Source organism: Mercurialis annua, linkage group LG5 (assembly GCF_937616625.2).
Source record: "Mercurialis annua linkage group LG5, ddMerAnnu1.2, whole genome shotgun sequence".
In the NCBI taxonomy this organism is placed as follows: domain Eukaryota; kingdom Viridiplantae; phylum Streptophyta; class Magnoliopsida; order Malpighiales; family Euphorbiaceae; genus Mercurialis; species Mercurialis annua.
In genome coordinates this window covers 6,739,265-6,759,496 of record NC_065574.1, presented here as the reverse complement: position 1 = coordinate 6,759,496, position 20,232 = coordinate 6,739,265, and the positions used below count along the sequence as shown (strand labels likewise).

General features: G+C 30.0%; 3 protein-coding genes and 1 long non-coding RNA gene across 4 annotated transcripts; 2 read left to right on the top strand and 2 right to left on the bottom strand.

The window, feature by feature from the left end:
* Positions 1-215: 215 nt before the first annotated feature.
* LOC126681043 (uncharacterized) lies at positions 216-1,082 on the bottom strand. Its single transcript, XM_050376412.2, has 2 exons — positions 829-1,082; positions 216-600 (listed from the first exon to the last, which is right to left on the bottom strand). Exons 1-2 carry the CDS (start codon positions 965-967, stop codon positions 365-367), a joined length of 375 nt encoding a protein of 124 aa, XP_050232369.1. The 5' UTR covers positions 968-1,082; the 3' UTR covers positions 216-364.
* A 4,061-nt stretch (positions 1,083-5,143) lies between these two features.
* On the bottom strand, positions 5,144-5,800 carry LOC126681044 (uncharacterized). Its single transcript, XR_007641313.2, has 2 exons — positions 5,617-5,800; positions 5,144-5,486 (listed from the first exon to the last, which is right to left on the bottom strand). It is a non-coding gene; the product is annotated as an uncharacterized LOC126681044 (long non-coding RNA).
* Positions 5,801-7,229: 1,429 nt separating this feature from the next.
* LOC126682691 (F-box protein CPR1-like) lies at positions 7,230-8,710 on the top strand. Its single transcript, XM_050378438.2, has one exon. The coding sequence runs from the start codon at positions 7,394-7,396 to the stop codon at positions 8,519-8,521; it is 1,128 nt and encodes a 375-aa protein (XP_050234395.1). The 5' UTR covers positions 7,230-7,393; the 3' UTR covers positions 8,522-8,710.
* Positions 8,711-14,845: 6,135 nt separating this feature from the next.
* LOC126682859 (mitogen-activated protein kinase kinase kinase 20-like) lies at positions 14,846-16,157 on the top strand. The gene has a single exon (XM_050378623.2). It carries the CDS (start codon positions 14,937-14,939, stop codon positions 15,900-15,902), a length of 966 nt encoding a protein of 321 aa, XP_050234580.1. The 5' UTR covers positions 14,846-14,936; the 3' UTR covers positions 15,903-16,157.
* Positions 16,158-20,232: the final 4,075 nt, after the last annotated feature.

The window sequence follows — 20,232 nt, the reverse complement described above, 5'->3', positions numbered from 1 at the left end:
ACAAATTGAACCTTGGTTTGATTTGGTTTGAAATATTTAAATTCTTTATATCATTGACTCGGTTTGATTTAAAAAAAAATAATTCAAATCAAATGCAGCCCTTGAACTCTTTTGTTGAATACTAGTGTCCAAGTTACTGTATGATGATGATGAACTAATTGATCCATGAATAACAATGTCTAAAGATAACACCTCTGTAACTTATTGGAAAAAAGTAAAAAATCAAGTTACTCATTAATAATTCAAACAGTTTTAGTACAAATCACATAATAATTGGTGATAATTAATCAGTAACAAAATCAAAATTCTCAACTATTTCAAGCATGTAGCTATCAGAATTTCAATGCATCTGCACAATTTGTTCTTAAGTGTGAGAATAGGAAAATCTATCAAATTCCAATCCAAAACTTGCATACAAATTTACAATCATAAAAATAGCTGACAGAAAGAAAGCAGGCTTTGCTGTTAGTGTTGCAGCACTTTTTTGATTAGGGCCAGGCTGATGAACAATATTCGAATTCCCATGTCCACCTGTTCTTCCCTTCACTGAATGAAAAATTTCATGGTTTTCTTCATATTCTTTCATTCCATTTTTTAAACCTGCAGCAAGTTCAAAAAGCTTAGTCTAACTTATTTTATAACGAAGCAAGCACAAGATTAAGTAAGCTACATATAACAGAAACGCCAAAACGAGAAATCAAAAATAAGTAAAACGCGGAAACTTTTGTTTTACAAGAATTAGTTATAAATATAGAGCTTAAGAGTTTTAAGCGTTTCTAAAAATGAAAATGAAATTCCGAAATTTGTAACTCGAGAAATTTTCGTTACCATCATGAACTTGTACTTGTTTATCTGGCAGGGTGAAATCTTGATGTTGTAGTGAAGTGGGTGTCTCTTGAAATGCCTTGTTTGATATGGCATGATTGCATAAAATGAGTAACCATGGAAGAAATACAACAAGCTTCATTTTCTTAACTGGCTTTAACAAGAAAATGAGGGGAACCTGTCTTGATATGTAGAAAAATTCTGGATTTTTGTTAAGGAAAAAAAGGGTTTAATATACTTTTGGTGTCTCAACTTTTTTAAAAATTACATTTCGGTGTTTGAACAAAAATTTATAACGACCGAGTAAGTGAACTTGTTAAAAACTTACAAGTTGGTTGTTATTTCCGGTTTCTGACAGAAATGGTGATGTGGAGTATGACATGGCTAAAAGACAGAGGGTAATACTAATGACATGGAATTATGATATTTATTAAATGAAATGAACATATGTGACAGTCACGTGATCACGGAAATGACCTAATTTGCCCTTCATCTGTCAAAACGGGACTGAGTTACATGAAGTTAAAAAATTAGGTTAAAATTGAGGGAAAAAATTACTGTGAATTTGTGCGATTCGATCAAGATTGAAATCAAGAGCAAGAAACTATCAAGATTGGAAAAGGGGTTTGAAGAACGCGATTGTTGTGCTTGATTTACGTATCTAAAGCAAATTTCTTGAATGATTATCACCATACAATGACAAGGTATGTGATTTCTGTTAGTGATTAGGTTATTTAACATTTTTTTTCTTTATTCTTTGATGATTCTGTAAACTCATTATTAAATTGTAGAACTCTGTTTTACACCCATTTTTTTATTATTTATTGAAGTGTATTTTTATATATGTTAGTGGCAGGCCTGTGATTGATCTATACTGGGGGGGTTATTTTATTGGGGACTTACGAGGCATTCAAAAGGTTTATGATGGGGGAAGATTGTGGCATGTGGATATTGATATAGAGAAGTTTACTTTATCGAATTTCACCATTATCACACAAAACTTGCTAGGAAATAGACAAATTAGCAAGATTCACTTTAGATACCCAGGGAAATCTTTAGCACATGGGTTGAGGCTTTTAACTGAGTGGTCAATTTCAGACTTGGTGAAGTTATTAATAGAGCATAAAACAATAGAGGTGTACACTGAGCATTATGCAGTTACTGGTGAGGGTAGTTTAGGTAATGTCTCTATAACTGAGGGTATAAATGACATTAACACTGAGTCACCAGAGGCAGATGAGATAAGGCTTACAGATGTGGGGGTTGGACATATTAATGATAATAATAATGGACAGCAAAAAGATAGGAGTGAGAGTGAAGGAATTGCAGCTACAGAGGTAAATGCAGAAGGAATTTTTGCTAGTGAAGGTGGTGGAACTGAGGCTACAGAAGGTAATGGAATTGCAGCTACAGAGGTAAATGCAGAAGAAAATTTTGCTAGTGAAGGTGGTGGAACTGAGGCTACAGAAGGTAATGGAGTTGCAGCTGATGAGGAAGAGCCTTCTGATGAGGAAATTCTGGACTGTCCTTATATGTCCTCTGATGATGAGTTGGTAGAATCTAGAGCTAGTCTGAGGGATTTCAAGGAGAAAAAGAAGCAGCTAGCAGATAAAATCAAAGCTTACAAAAACAATGAAGAGGCAGAACCTTCAGCTGAAGCAACAAAGCAAGATGTAGAGGAAGATGGAAGTGGGACTGATTATTGGGATTCAGAGGAAGAGGATGAATGTTACAGTCCAGTCACAACAGATGAAGAAGATGGTGATCATGCACAAAGGAGAAGATCTAGACATCCATTGTTCAAAAGTAAGGCAGATAAATTGTCTTTTTGTCTGGGTATGAAACTAAGTGGACCAGATCAGTTCAAAGAAGCTCTTGTAAGATTTTCAATTCAAGAGAGAAGGGAGCTTAAGCTTGTGAGAAACACACAGAAGGAAGTTAGGGCTAAATGTCAATTACATATGGACTGTTAGTTAGTTATATAGACTATTATTGAATTTATGGGCTGTTAGTTATTTATGTACTGTGAATTGGTTTTGCAGGGCTTGTTAGATTCAGTAGCTGATTTGCTACCTAGAGCAGAACATAGGTGTTGTGCAAGACACCTATATGCTAACTGGAGGAAAAAGAATGGAAGGAGGGAAGATTTGCAAAAGCTTTGGTGGAAGTGTGCCAAGTCCTCCAACATGCCTGATTTCAACAAAAACATGGAGGCAATGAGACAGCTCACACAAAAGGGATTTGATGACATGCTAATCACTCACCCTAGACACTGGTGCAGAGCTTACTTCACAACTGAGGTAAAATGTGACATTGTTGATAACAATTTAATAGAGGCTTTTAATGGTAAAATTATTGAAGCTAGAACAAAGAATGTTATTGCCATGTTAGAAGACATAAGATCTTTAGTTATGAATAGGTTGCATACCAATAGAGATCTGGCAACTAAATGGATTGGTGATTTTGGGAATAGGATAAGAAAAAAGCTGCATGAGAGCAAATTACAGAGTGGTAATTGTGAAGTTTTATATAATGGGGGTGATGGCTTTGAAATAGGGCACCTTGGAGATAGCTATGCATTTAATTTGAAAAACAGGACTTGCACTTGTAGACAGTTTGATTTAACAGGTATACCCTGTCCTCATGCGGTTTGTGCCATTGCATACCTAGATGGTAATCCAGAAGATTACATCTCCCATTGGTTTAGGAAAGAAACATACTTACAGGCATATATGTATCTAATGCAACCAATGAATGGGAGAAAATTTTGGAAAAAAACTCCATATGACCCACCTCAGCCCCCTCCATTCAAAAAGATGCCTGGCAGGCCTGCAAAAAATAGAAGAAAAGAAGATGGAGAAGCATCTAGTGGTTATAAATTATCCAGAAAGGGCAGAGTCATGACTTGTCAAGTCTGTTTTCAGAAGGGCCATAACAGGAAAAAGTGCCCTCAAGCTCCATCAAGTGATACTAATTTGAATAGGGATCAACAGCACACTACGGAGCATCAACAACAAACTGGGGATCAACCTTCTAGAATTTCAAAACTGCCAGTAAGTTATTTAATGCATATATTTGTATACAATTTTTTTTGACTTGCTGTGATTCATTGATATGCCAATATTTGTTTTCAGTTTGTGAGAGCAACACATGGGGCACAAAGCAGTAAACAGAGTGAAACCTCACACTCAAATAGTGGTGTCACCAATCCAGTACTCTCTCCTAGAAGGTATGCTGAAAATGTTAGGACATTTGTGAGAAAGAATCCAGTTGTGCAAAAGACTCCAACTTACATTCCAGGAATACATACACAACCTGTTAGAGGATATGGTGTATACAATGACTTTGAAACAAACACTTTTGTGACAAATGTAAGTTGACTTGCTGTTATTTATATGCATTAACTATCTTAGTGGTTGTAAGTTATGGTTGTAAGAAATGGTTCTGTTTTGTCTTATTATTTGCAGCCAAAAACTACAAGTCAAAGGGTTGTTTACAGAGAAGGTTTAAGAAGGGTTGGAAATGAACCTGAACCAAAGTTCATGACTGATAGAACAGTGGGTTACAAGAGATGGGGCAAACAATGTGCAACTGCATCAGAGCCACAGAAAAGAGCAAAAACCAGAGCCAAAAAGAAGAACAAAAAGAGTACAGAAGCTGAGTCTTCAGTGCCAATTATCCCTACCCAAGAGTCCATTAGGTCTAAACCAGCTCCAGAGACATTGCCAGGATAGTCTACATCATGATTTTGTATTTTGTCTAGCTTAGGTTGTTCCTAAGTTTTTTGGTTACCTTAAGTAGCGATTGAACTCAAGTCAATCTGGTTTATGTAATCTATTTTGTCCTACTGATACAATTGAAGTCAATCTGGCTACTAAGGGTTTTTGCCTGTGTTGTTAGTGATTAGCAGCAACACATGAATGTTACATTTTGTAGTAGACATATTACTACTTAAAATTGTGAAATTACAATTGAATCAAAAGTTATTCTTCAAGTTTTTTCTTTTGTTTATAATTAAGAGTTTATTTCAATTGTTTTGCTTAGTTTATGGGTTAAGAGTTTTGAAGTTACAATTGAATTTGAGGTTGTTCAATTACAGTTTTACTAGTATCAAACATACAAATACAGGCTGTAATATACTTTCATTCAGGCATTTCATCAAACACCTTCACTGCAACAATATACCTAACTTATTTCAGGTATTTAATTCAGCCATTGATCTAGTTTAGTTCAGGCATTTAATCAAACACATTTACTACATCAAATTCAACTCAAAATATATTTGCAACATCTTCATTAAAAGCAGTAAACACATTCATTTCATTAACCCAAAAATCTACAAAGTGCTTTCCATTTTACAAATCTCAAAAACTACCAAACAATACAGATTTTACATCAAATTACAACAATCAATTCACTTAAAGATGAGAATTACAATTGAAAATATTGCCCACGCCCATAAGAATTTCTCTCTTTTCCAGCTTCTTGCAAGTTCAGCTTCTAAACTTCCAATCTTTCTTAATAACCCAGGTATAATTCGATTAGCTCTTTCGCACATGTCGTCATCGTTCCATCTAAAATAGCTGCAATCTCCCATCTCGCATGTCATAAACTTTCGTCCCGGATTTCGTTCTGTCCATGAAGTTCGTTGTATGCTTCTCCTGTCACAATAACAAAAATCCATTCTTTTTGAACTCATTGATGTGAAAGAAAGAGTAGAAGTAAAAGAAATCAGAAATTTTAGAGGAAGAAGAAGAACAAGTCCTCTGTTCTTAAGTTAAAAAATATTACCGTTATAAGGGCTCTTTAGTCTTTTTAAAATTCTCCAATCCCTAAATTCCATGTCATATACATTTTAATTAATATTTGCCTATGTGTAACTTCATTAATCCACATAACATGCGTTTTTAAGGGCTACCGGATCGAAACCGGAAATAACAACCAACTTGTAAGTTTTTAACAAGTTCACTTACTCGGTCGTTAGAAATTTTTGTTCAAACACCGAAATGTAATTTTTAAAAAAGTTGAGACACCAAAAGTATATTAAACCCGGAAAAAAATGAAGTTGTTATTCAAAAATGTTTTGGAATAAAAAAAACTTTAGTTCTTGCAATACTTTTAATTTTAAGTGCTTGATAGGAAAAGATGCAACAGAATTTGATGCTCACTTTTTTCTTTTAAGATAAAAGTTGTACTTATGAGTTGCCTTCTTGCACAAGGAATTAAGCAAGTTGCTGAGTGCTGATTGACCTAACTTTAAAGCACGTGATTTCAAATTTAGGAATAAAACATTTTAGGGAAAGTAATTTATTTAGATTGAGACTGGACAATAATATTAATAAGTTGTAGAGGAATACATCATTAACATTTTAATTCGTTATCTACATAATAAACCTGCATTATTTATAAACAAATGTGAAACAGAGTAAACAGAGCATCCAAGATGAACATGAACCACTTTTAATCAACCTCCTTAATTTTTGGTCCTGTTCCAGAACCACCAGAGCTGGCTGGCACTTCCCGGCTGAGGACCGCCGCCCATCGGAACATCTCTACTAGCACCATACTGAACATCTCCAGTTCCTTCAGCTTGTCTTCAAATTTATCCACTCCACCTAGTTGGTTCCTATCCAACCATTCAATTGTCTCATCAATTGCATTGCCAATCTTTTTCTCGTCTGCTACATCTAATTTACCCTGCATTTCTGAGCAAATCCATGTTTAGTTCTTTAAATCTTACCCTTGTAAATTGTAATGGTTGAATATAAATCAATACCTTTATACCGCGAATCAATCTCAATTTCAATCTCAACATGTTGCATGCATGTTAATCTTGTCTTGACATTTGACAAATTTTATTAGTTCTTATTGGGACGTGATACATTGTCATTGGTAGATATTTGATTGACCTTAGGTTGATCTGTAATTGACGAAAAAGATCGATATTTTACATAAAATAATTAAAAAATTAAATATTTGATACATAGTAGGTGCAGAAATTAATGAACAAAAAATAAAAAAATAAAAAAACAAAGAAAAGGTTGAAAAAATGAAAGTTAGTTCAAAACAAGTTTTGGTAAAAATTTAGCCTAAAAGAAATATAGTATCAGATATAAAGATTTTTGAAGAGTAGTGAAAGATATTTTGTAAGAGATACTTCTTTTTAAACTTTATTTGCAAAAAAATACTCCATTTTTGAACCTTTATCTTTTTTATTTTTTTCAATATGTTTGTTTGTATTCTCTAAATTTATAAGAAATACTTTGTTCAATTTATTTTTTAGAAGCTATTTTAAACGGCTAAAAACTCTTTTAGAAATTGTATTAGTCACGAATTATGTATTTTATTGAAAGTTGCATTTTAAAGTAGTAATTGATTCTTTTGAAGTTATCAATAACAAATTAATAAACTTATTTTACGAAGTAGTACTGTTGCATTACAACTCTAATGAGAACAGAATTACTTATCCCCATGAAATTGGAAAGTAATATAATTAATTAACCCGAACTCCTTATAAAGCAATCATGGATCAGATGAGTGAGTGAAAAATCTCAGAAAATACTTAACAATGTCAGAGGAGTTGCATGTTGATATTATGTTCGACATCTTAACTCTCTTGCCAATCAAATCTATTCTACGCTTCAGATGTTTGTCCAAATACTATTGTGGTTTGATCGACGGTCCAGACTTCATCAACTACCATCTCAATCTCACCAAATCCAAATCTAATGGCCTTCTTATTTTCAATGAAGTCCACCAAGATGGTTCAATATACCAGCTTGATCTAGACTCCAGATTTAGGCGTACGCTTAAATTAGAGATGCAACGTGTGCCTTTTCTGAAGCACAGCTGTGATTCCAATGTGTTATATGGTGATATGTTTGGATCCTGTAACGGGTTGGTTGCTATGTACAATCATCAAGGCATCACTTTGTGGAACCCGTCGACCAAGAGTCAACAGCTTGTACGTAAATTTTGGACGGGCGATATTCGGTTTGATGGATTCGGGTATGATGCTGCAGCGAATGATTACAAGGTGGTCATAATCACGAAAGAAGATAGCGAAACCCTGTTTCGGGTTATGATATATAGTTTAAAAGATAATTCGTCAACAAGGATTCAAGATCTCGAAACCCCGTCTCCTAACTATGATAAATATTATAATAATTTAATGTCTGTTTTTGTTGGTTCCTCCTTGCATTGGGTAGTTATTCCACGCGAAGAACCGATGAGTGTTTACCACAATATATTACTCGCGTTTGACCTCAGGAACCGACAGTTCAACGAGGTGCTACAGCCTACGATCGCAGATGAAGGTATCAAATTTATGAATATGGTGGTAGAACTTAAGGGATGCCTTTGTACAAGCTATGCCTATAATAACCGTGCTGATATTTGGATTATGAAGGAATATGGAGTGAGAGAGTCTTGGACTAAATTATTTTCCATGGGATATAATGTTTATATGGAATTGAAACCTTTATTGTACGTAAAGAGTGACAGAATTTTAGTAGAAGCGGTGCAAGGAATTACTCATAGCTGGTTGGATCCAACAAGTCATACTACTGAAATTCTTTATCCTTTCGGCAAATCAGGACGAAGGCATAGGGTCGGGATTTTATGTGCGAGAAGCCTTGTTCCACTTCCACATAAAATTCATGCAGGGAACTACTATTGGTATTCTGTGTTGTTTTAGTTAATTTTTATTATAATTAGTTTGTAAGGCGACGCGCATGCTATTCTAAAAAGCTTTAATTACTATTAAAAAAACAACACTAAGAATATATTTATTGTCAAGAATTTCAGTATGTAGTAACAAAAAACTGCCTATGCTCTAAGGTCTCTGTCATTCATATACAAAGATTTTAAATTTGCAGCCAGTAATTCGTTCCAATATTAATTGAGGCAGATAGAAGATATTGTTGTTGGTTATCTATGATGACAGGAAAATGCATTATGGATTAATAGTAATATGTGCTACTAAAATAATTAACCACTATGATCACTGGTTCAAGAAAATACTGACATAGGAATTCAAAAATCCAAGCATTTCAAAATATAATGGACAACATGAATGCAAAGTGACACCAATTTTTATTGTTTCTTTAGCTGTTTTCACAACGGTAAGCATCAAAAGATATCGCTCGGGACTTGTAGCAGGGTAATTTTCTCCTATTATGAACCATTCCAAACAATACATACAGCTATTTTCATGCCAGCCCCATTTTTCATGCTCTCAATGTTGTAAAAATTTGTTTTGTTTTTTGTCTTATTCTTAACTTGTCCTTTTGTGTTATTTTAAAATAACATAAATTCCACATAAAAAGTGTATTGCATTATAAATTTAGGGTAGTGCTATTTGGCCAGAAAAATTCTGGACACGAATGGCCCAAAGGGGTATTAATGCAATCAAAGCTTGTGATAGGGATACTTTTGCAAAAATAATACTCCCTCCGTTCTTTTTTAGTTGTCCATTTAGTCAATTTTATTTGTCTACAAATAGTTGTCCATTTAGAAATCGCATGTGATATTAGCTACTTATCTTCCAAGTTTACCCATCCCTAATAAATGACTCTATGTTTTAATTTAAAAGGCATTTATTAACTAATAGGGTTATATTAGTATTTTTTTTATAAATTAAGACAAAAGAAGCACTATCTTGGTATGTGCAATATTGGCTAAATGGACAACTAAAAAAGAACGGAGGGAGTAAAAGATATTAATGACGAAATAAAATTTTCAAGAAGACTACTTGTATCAACACTTTAATTAAAGTGCATATGATTTATTAATTTAATGATACTATAAAGCCTAGTGGAAAATTAGTATCACGTCATTTATTATGGAACTTTCAAATTTTTTTGGGTCTTAATCTAAATGAAAACAAAATTTAAAATAAACATAAATATATTTGATATTTAGTAATTTTTTAATTGTATTGATATTTTTAAAATTAATTTATAATAACATTATAATTAATTATATTTAGTTAATTAAATTACAATATTATATTTTCATTGATTTTTATATACTATACTATAATTAATAAAAATATATGATAATTAATCAATTAAAGATTTAATTATTTTAAATTTTTATATAAAAATCGACGGCATATTTTTTTTATTTTTTTGATATATGATAATTATAATAGCACATTAAAATTTCTAGTGGGTTCTTTATTGCTTAGAACGATAATTGAGCTGAACTATCAAAAGAAGACATCTAATGTATTAAAAATTTATTAAAATTTTCAATTATATAAAATTATCAGTTTATATATAGATAATTTTATTTTTTAGATATTTTAAAAGCAAAATAATTCAATAATTTGAGTTAAGGAAGAATAATATATGTGATCCATCTATTAATTAGAAAGTTATTAATCATTCTATCTATTTAAATAGACTGGTTTTTATTTTGAACATTCCAAATTCCAAATTTGTTTCTATTTCTATAAATTGAATAACTCTATAAATATTTAAAATATTCTCAATTAAATTAGTTTTAGTCAATTAAATAAAACTGTGTGGCTTTTGTTGTATGACCACGAGGTTTCATGAACGATTTCTAACTATGAAACGACGCTTTTAAATCTTCCATATTCAGACTAATCTCTACTCGAGCGGGTTAGATTCCTTGCGGGGATCCTAAATTTTAAACGCCCGTATACACGAATACGGTTCGAATTCGTGACCTCACTTAAGTTAGGAGAACAACTTGCCAACTCACATGCACTTTAGATTTAAAATTGTGTGGCTTTAATAATAATTGAAAGTTTTTATATTAAAATACTTTTATATATATTTATAAGTCATTGTAAATTATTTATTTTATTTATTATTTGTCCATCTAATATTTATTTGTCTATAATTTTTTTTATCTTTTAATTTTTTTTAAGATATTGTTAATTATTATTTTTCAAAGTTATCCCTTCTTAATAAATGACTTTGAGTTAAATATATGTAAGCTCACCGGATTATAATATTTTTATTAAATAATTACTGAATTATAAAAAGTTACAAAATGGTTATCAATTTATTGCATTATTATATATATTTGAAGAAATGGTCAACCCAGCTTTTAAATTTATGTTTCGGGATCAAATAATTATTTTAAACTTTTTTAGCCAACTAGATCTCTAAAATCTCTTAATTTAGGTCAAATAATCTCTATATATACCTCAAATGCCGACTTATTTAAACCATTAGACATAAATTTGGAGATCTCATTGATTAAAGTGATATATTAATTGGACCCGAAATACACATTTGAGAATTTAATTGATTAAAAAGGTTAAAAATAATTTATTTGATCTCAAGACACAAGTTTGGGGGTCGGGTTGACCCTTTGTTCATATATCTGTTTCTTGTACACATCATCAAAAACGTTTTGTAAAAAAAAAAAAAAATCAATAGCCGCTTTATAATTTTTTATAGTTCCGTGTCTGTTTTATAAAAAAAAACTCTAGTTCGGTAATCATTATACAATTTTTTATAATTTTGTTACTGTTTTATAAAAAACTATAGCTCGGTGACCGAAATTTTTTATCCAATGACTTTATAATTTAATTTACAAAACATTTATTTATTTATTAATAGATTATATTATTATTTATACTTGTAATTTAAGTTAAAATTGACAATTTCTTAATAAATATAATTTTGGTCAGATTGACAACAAAAAAACAGAAGGAGTAGCATTTAATAAAAAACATTAGAAAGAGTAATGTATTAATTATTTAACAAAAGTTTTATCTGCTACCAGTATATTTCTAACTAAAAAACTTATATATATATATATATATATATATATATATATATATATATATATATATATATATATATATATATATATATATATATATACACACTGTCGTTTTGCGACAAAGAGAATATGTCTTAATTTTAGTAAATATGACACAAATATTATTTTTAAAATAAAAGAATTAAATTAAAACACATGAATTTAGTTAGTCAAGTATATTTTAATTTTTTAATAAATCAATATTTTGATAAATAACTTATCTTATTTTTTTCTAAAAACAATTTACTAAATATAACAGGTTTTTCAAATTTAAAATATGGATGATAAATTTTTGAAATTATAGTATTATTTATAATATCAATAATGAAAAATAGCTTTCAAAATAATAATGAAAAAAAAGTGAAATAGATAAAAGAAAGAGTAGTGTTGATATTGAAATGCCATCAGCTATTTTAATTTTTTGGGATGCAAATAATGGTTAATGTTGGAGAGGATTACAATTTTTCGGTAAAAGCCTTTATTATGGCTGGTTTGAATATTTGCAGAAAAGTCCTTTCTGGCCATTTTGTGTCTAAATAATTTCGGGCCAAGTAGAATTTTCCATAAATTTATAAGGATATATGTAATATAGGCTCATAAGTGTGTTGAGGAGGAAGCAATGGGCTCGCGCTCCCCTCTTCGGAGCAGCTAAATAAACAAACACAGACTGAACATGAAAAATTTAAATGAATGAACATGAATTGAATAAATTATAAAAAAAATAACTGAAAGTTTAATTTATCATTTTCTAATAGATTTAGGGTTATTGGTTTTATTTCTAAATTTTTAAATTTTAATATATTATTTTTACTTTTAAAATTATGAGTTCTTTTATATCAAAAGTACGTAGTTTTGATAGAATATGTCAAAAATATGTAGTATTGTTTACTCTATATACTCCCTCTGTCTCAAATTGATAGACACTGTTTCAATTTTTTGGCCCCATTTATAGACATTAGATATTTATCTTATTAAGTACTCCCTCCGTTCTTTTTTAGTTGTCCATTTAGTAATATTGCACATATCAAGATAGTGCTTCTTTTATCTTTATTTATAAAGAAAAATACTACTATAGCCCTATTAGTTAAATAAAGGCTTTTTAAATTAAAACATAGAGTCATTTATTAGGGATGGGTAAACTTGGAAAATAAATAGCTAATATCACATGAGACTTCTAAATGGACAACTATTTATAGACAAATAAAATTGACTAAATGGACAACTAAAAAAGAACGGAGGGAGTAGTAATTATCCGACATACCCACATTTTATATAGAGAATATCTTGCAAAGACAACAAAAGTTGCCACTATATTAAATGAGGGTGTTTCTATTTATTAACTGGCTTTATCTAAAAAAATCTAAATTTCTTAATACCCGTATTTTGTCCTAAGCTACCTATCAATTTGGGACGGAGGGAGTAATTTTTGAATTATTTAAGATAATTAAATTAATTTAAATATGAGTTTGTTCGCAAACACCTAATCGAGTATCTAAACGAGCTTGTTCGCGAATTATATGTGAGCTCGTCGAATTTGTTCACAAATTCTTATTCGAGCTGGTTCACGAGCTTGTTCACGAAACTAATGATCAAGTTGTTCGTAAACGTAAACGAGCCGAATTCGGCTCGTTTATATTAACGAACAAAAAATCAAATTCGAGCCTGGTTCGTTTAGAATACGAATTAACACGAATCGAGCTCTTATCGAGCTAAACACCGAGCTGCTCACGAGCAACTCGGTTCATTTACAGCCCTAAATATTTAGACTAATTAAGCACAAGCTGAAACAGATTACACAGAGCACCCAAGACGAACCACTTTTTATTAACCTCCTCTATAATTGGTTCTGCTCCAGAACCACCGGAGCAGCGGAGCTAGCATTGCCGTACCCGGTTCTCGGAGCTAGCACTGCATCGCAACCATTGAATCTTCTCATCAATTGCCTTGTCAATCTTTTGCTTAACCACCGGATCTATTTTTTCAGAAAAAAATTCATCTTGATCCTTGATACCAACACCACTTTTTAGAAAAATTATGCTGTATAATTATAATTATTATATTGAAAAAATACATTATTTATTTAACAATTATAAATAAGGTGCGCTCTTAGAATAAAAATGAAGAATGATTGGTACTTCAAAAGTAGATAATCTTACTATAAAAATATGGAAATTTTAGTTTATATCCAATGCACTCACATTTGAAGATTGTAAATGTTGAAAGTCAAAAAAATAAAAAGAAATTAGAGAAAATTGCGATATGATGAGATACAGTGGTATTATTTTTCTAATTTTTCCTTTTTAATAATATAAAAAAATTATTTTTGTTAGAGATATTATTATATCAAAAAAGAAAATTGAAATACAATGTAGATCAACTGATACAAAGATACAAAATAATTAATTTGAATAATTAATCTATTTTAAGAAACCAAAATAATAACAAAAGTTTAAAAATAAAGTTTTAACATTGGCAATAATAGAAAGAATTCGAGTGTTAGAAAATTCTCTAGCACTCACTATTTAAACCTTTAATTTTAAAGATTTAAATCTCTCTATAGGAGTAATTGCATTGGGAGAAATTCCTATTTAGGCGTGGTACATAAGAATTCTCCAAGTAAATGTTTAGAAATTTATTTTTTTTTGTCTCTCATCAATTATGAGCCATATTTATTTATTAATTAATGTTTTTCTAAGTATTTAATTTTTTTTGAAGAAATTTGTTTACTTCTATGTTTATTTAATTTTAGGGTGATTCTATAATTATTTTATTTATTTTGTTTAAAATAAAAATTATGAGTGATTATTCCACTCATCAGTTATGGCATATGCCATTTTGAAAACAAACTAGTAAATATTTATAATATTATAATATTTAATTATTTTTTATTATTAAATATTAAATATTCTACTATCATAAACATATGTTTCGTTTTATTTTTTTGTTGTATAGATACCGTGGTACTTAAATTTAAAATAAAATTCCAAAAAAAACCTTTATTTTAAATAAAAATATTCTTTAATATGCGGGACGTGTTAATAAAAATTTAACATATCTGTCACTAGTTATGTTAACTGTATAACCTTTGCGCCTACATTTAATACTAATCTACTTAATTAGTAAATAAGCTGATATTAAATGTAAAAAACTAAAAACAAATCTTTCCCTGAGTCGGCAATCCTATTTCCTTTAGGAAAACGGATTCTCTCATACCAATTCCTAGGCTATATATAATATTAATCTTACATAGTACCACAGAAACCAAATTATAAACCTGATGATCCATATTTTCTACAACTGTAACAATGGAGATCAATCTCGAACAAGAAAGCAGCAACGACGGCGTTTTATGGCGGAGAGGAAATTTACTCGGAGAAGGAGGATACGGCTCGGTTCACTCGGCTACTTTAAAGAAACCCAACTCTCTTTATCCCTCGTTAATGGCGGTTAAGTCAGCGGAGCTCCCTGAATCAGCTTCACTGCAAAAAGAAACAGAAATTTACAACACTTTTCAGAATAATTGTCCGTATATTCTCCAATTTTACGGCGAAGAAACCACTACCCCCACCAGTGGTTTCGTGTTTTACAATCTTCTGTTGGAGTACGCTTCCGGCGGAACCCTAGATAGAGTTATTAAGGAGTCCGACGGCCGCGGGTTGCCGGAATTGGACGTCAGGAGATATGCAAGGTGTATTCTGAAAGGGATAGATTATATTCATAGACACGGATACGTGCATTGCGATCTGAAACCGGAGAATATACTGCTTGTCGGTATCGAAAACCGGGGGGATTTTGTGCCGAAAATTGCGGATTTCGGGGTTAGCAAGAAAAGGAATTTGGGGGAGAGTTGTAGTATATTTGGAACTACTATGTATTTGTCTCCGGAGGCGGTGGTTGACGGGGTTCAAGAATGTGAGAGTGACATTTGGGCTTTTGGTTGCATTGTTTTTGAGATGTTGACAGGGAAGAAGATTTGGGATTCTTATATGTACGCAAATTCTGAAGAATTAATGGTTGAGATTGGTGACGATGAATCTGAAATTCCTGAAATTCCTTGTCAGGTTTCAGAAGATGGGAAGGATTTCCTGAGGGCTTGTCTTGTGAAGCAACCTGAGTTTAGATCTACGGCCGAGATGCTTCTGAGTCATCCATTCTTGTCAGGATTTGATGATATAATCAGCAGTGAGATCAAAGATACAGAAGAAGAATTGGCAGTGAGTTCAAAGTTTAAAGATTTCTCGCAAGTTTTTCCCATACTATGCAAATTGTAAAGACGAGGAATTGTATGTTGCACGGAAACTTCTCGAAATCCTACGTCTTTGGAAAGGCTTTTAAAATTCGGAAACTCTATATTTTCGTAGTCTACTCTTATAAGTATGGCGTTTCGTAGTTTTCTGTTTTTATGTTTTCGGTTTAAAGGTTTCTGTTTTCGTTCCGCATAGACGGGGAACTGATTCATGTTGCAGAATTTTAGTTTCTTTTTATTCATAGTTAAATCATGTTATTAGTTGTACATTATTAATAAAAATCCATCGAGACTTTAGAAATTTTATAGTGTGGGTTTGAGATTTTGTGGATATGCTTGCTCTTAATACACTGTATTTAGTTGGCTAATTCAATTCAAGTGAAAAACACATTTAGTTTTCTTAAAAGAAAATCTAGATTCCAAAGTGTTGCTAATAAAAAAAGTAGGTGGTAAAGAAATCTTATTTTCTCGACAAATTTAACTAAAATAATCCTAAATTAGTCATAACAAAGAATGTCTTTTTGATTCCAACAAAAAAAAATAGACATTGTTAAGCATTTTTTATTTCGGTTACAAAGATGTTTGTTCATATCAAAAAGAATGTTAGGTATTTTTTTTTTGGGTAGGGATTTTCGCACTCCACTATTTATAATGACACTCCACTTTTGGTGGTAAATGACTTTAACATCCTTCATTAGATATCATTTATTACTTTTAGGCTTAATCACCAAAAAATGCCAAACCTATACGTCTTGTGTCAATTATAGCCAAACCTTTAAAAATCACCAGATTTAGCCAAACCTTATATGTTCTGTTTCTTTTTTAGCCATTTTTGAATCGAACCGGTTTTTATGACACCGTGTCGTCCACGTCACCGCCAACTAATCAATTGGCTGGCATGACAACTGAAATATTTAAATAAGGTTTGGCTATAATTGACACAGAATGCATAGGTTTGGTATTTTTTGGTGAATAAAACTAATTTTAAAATAAAATAATTAAATGATTAATTATATTATAATAAAATTCATATATATTTAAAAAATAATATTTTTATTTAACGCTAATTAAAATTAATTTATTTTTTTACTAAATTTAAATAATTCTAATAAATATTTTTTTACATATTTGATGGATATATAATTAATTTAAATTCTATTAAAAACAAAAAATGTCATATTCATCTTAAAATTTGTTTTTTTTAAATTCCAGTCGTCGGTTCTTTGACACCGCTGTCGTTTGAGACCCAATTGTTCGTCTTCCAACGAGCAATCTGAGAGTAATATACACAACAAACATACGACAGTGTTCGTAATTAAACTATACACACATAAATATAAAAATAATCACTGAATAGACTGCTTATTTAAAGGACGAGTGTAATTATTTTCTCTTTTTTTTTTCTTTAAAAAGTGAAGCTCATTGTGGTGTAATCAATATATATCATGATGTTTATAAGTATAAATGCATATGTTATTTTACTCGGCATAGCCAAAAACTTACCTTAATTTACACATAACTATTTTATTTATTACCTAAATCCAGTCATATCAAGATCTCAACAACATTAAAAATAATAAATCAAGTTCAAAATCATCATGAACATTAAATCCTTTCACCAAATTTAATTCAACATTAATTTTTAAGTAATATATTAATTCATTTTTTTAATTACATATTCATTAAATATATTATAATATAAATTTATTAGGTTTAATTAGGTTTAATAAAAAATTAAAATTAATTAAAATTAGTATTAAATAGAAAATATTAATTATTAATTATTTTTAAATATATATAAATTTCATAAATGATATAATTAATTTACTAATTATTAAACTTAAAAATTGGCTTGAATTTAAAATTAGTTTTATTCACTCAAAAAATACCAAACCTATTTTTTTTGTGTCAGTTATAGCCAAACCTTATTTAAATATTTCAGCCGACATGTCAGCCAATTTCTTAGTTGGCGGTGACATGGACGACACAGTGTCAGAAAAACCGGTTCGATTCAAAAATGGCTAAAAAAGAAACAGAACATATAAGGTTTGGCTAAATCTGGTGATTTTTAAAGGTTTGGCTATAATTGACACAAAACGTATAGATTTGGTATTTTTCGGTGATTAAGCCTTACTTTTATACTTTTAAAATCTCGCACTCTTTAATACTTTTATTTTTTTTAACTCTTTGATTCCAATAACTTTAACATATTTTGACACATTTTGAACTTTTTTATCTTATTTACTTATTTATGTTCTTTTTTTAACTTAAAATTAATAATTTGATACATATATTTATATAAAAATTATTTATTAAACTATATACATAGATCACATTTTATTATTGTTTTCATAGAAATCTATATTATTTGATATTTTTTAGATATAATTTTTTTTCTCAAAAATGTATAAGGAACTTTAAATAGATTGTGCATTTAAAAACATGCCCAAATAAAATTAACTTTATATAAATTTATTATTAATCTATTTTTATATTCATAATATCAAATTTAATTTTTTTACTAAAAGCATATGTAATGGTATCATATATTTATTACTAATTTAATTTCATATAATAAATTCTTTATTTAAACACCATAAAATAATTATTTTTATCATCATCCTATATTATTAAATAATTAATCAATGTACTTTTCAAATAAACATACAGCTAAAAATCAACATTTATGTTCAAAAACTCTATTTAAGATAAAAGTATAAAAACCCTATTAAATTTAATGATTTAATTTCTATAAATTAAAATTTAAATTGGAATCATAATAATCATTCTAACTCTTAACAACTGTGCATAGAAATTTAATATGTGCTAGAAAGTAATGTAAAAAAGATACATATAATACATATGAATATTTTAAAGTTTAAACATAGGTTAAGAGTGATGGTGGGTCTTGGTTGAAAATAAAAATATATTTGTGGAGAGATGAATTTATTTGAGAAAGAAAGAAAAAGGTAAAATGGGGTGGAGACGAATAAGATGAGAAAAAGATGTGAGGGTGATGTAGTCAATATGAAATGTATTGGAGTGTGAAAATCAATTTAAGGAGTGCGGAAATCCCCACCCTTTTTTTTTTCATAAATGATTTATTGGTTGTTACCAATACACCTTGATAAAACAAATTATCATGAAAATAAGTTTTTTGTTTGTTCAAAGAATTGTAATATCGGCAAATTATTCAACTTACTATTTTGATGCAAACCAATTTGAATATGAAAAATAAACTTTATATAGAGTTCTGTCCCAATAAAACACCAAACGTAATTAACTTTTAAATCCAAATTCACCATTACTTGAATAAAAATTTGCACTCCTAATTCCCAGTTTATAGACCAGGATGAAGAGTCAAATGGTGATAAGTGCCATTTTTTATTCATTTCTCATTATTTTTGGAATATTTTTGTCTTCCAACTTGACTGAAGCTAGGCGTATTTCCGATGACTTTCCGGCGAGAATTCATGACCACGCAAAGACCGGCCAACTTTTGCCACTACCCTCTCAGATGACACAAAGTACAGCTGCATGTCCATGGCTACAGTTTTCAATTTGTTGCCATCAGAAAGATTCTCTCTTGCTCAAATTATTGGTTCAATCTAAATTAATTTGAAATTAATGGTCAATATGTTAGACGCAGATTAAGGAAAATTGTATAATTGATCTTCTAGTGTACTTCTTTTAATCATATGATATTATGATGAGACAATGATTGAATAAAGTAATGTTTATTCTGTAAAAAATAAAAGGCAAAAATATTGAAAAACCCCCCAGCTTTGAACTTTTTTTCAATTTCACCACCACCTAGGAAAATTTTCAATTGCACCCTATTTAGGGTTTTCAGTTTTCATCTGCACCCCAAATAAAAAAAATTGGTAATTTAAGGATAAAATTATTAAAACCAACTAAATAGAGGGATTGTATCATTATTTTTTCCATTTTAAAAAATACAAATGAAGGATTAATTTAAATTTTTTTCTAAATGAAAAGAGGTAATTTTAGTCAATTGGGGTACAGGTGAAAACTGAAAACCCTAAATAGGGTGTAATTGAAAATTCTCATACGTGGTGGTGGAATTGAAAACAAAGTCAAAGGTGAGGGGGTTTTAAGTATTTTTGCCAAAATAAAATAACTATAGCATGCACTGCATAATATATATAGGCCTAATGGTATTAAAAAGGGTTTTTTAGATAAATATCAAAAAAAGATAAAATATTCTCAAGAATTCTACCTCAAATTTTTTGTTTTGAAAAATACAATCTGTACTTTTTAAAAAAAAATAACTTTTGTTATATTCTCTAAAATATATTTTTTAATCTCAGGAATACGATTTTGGTTATCCAACG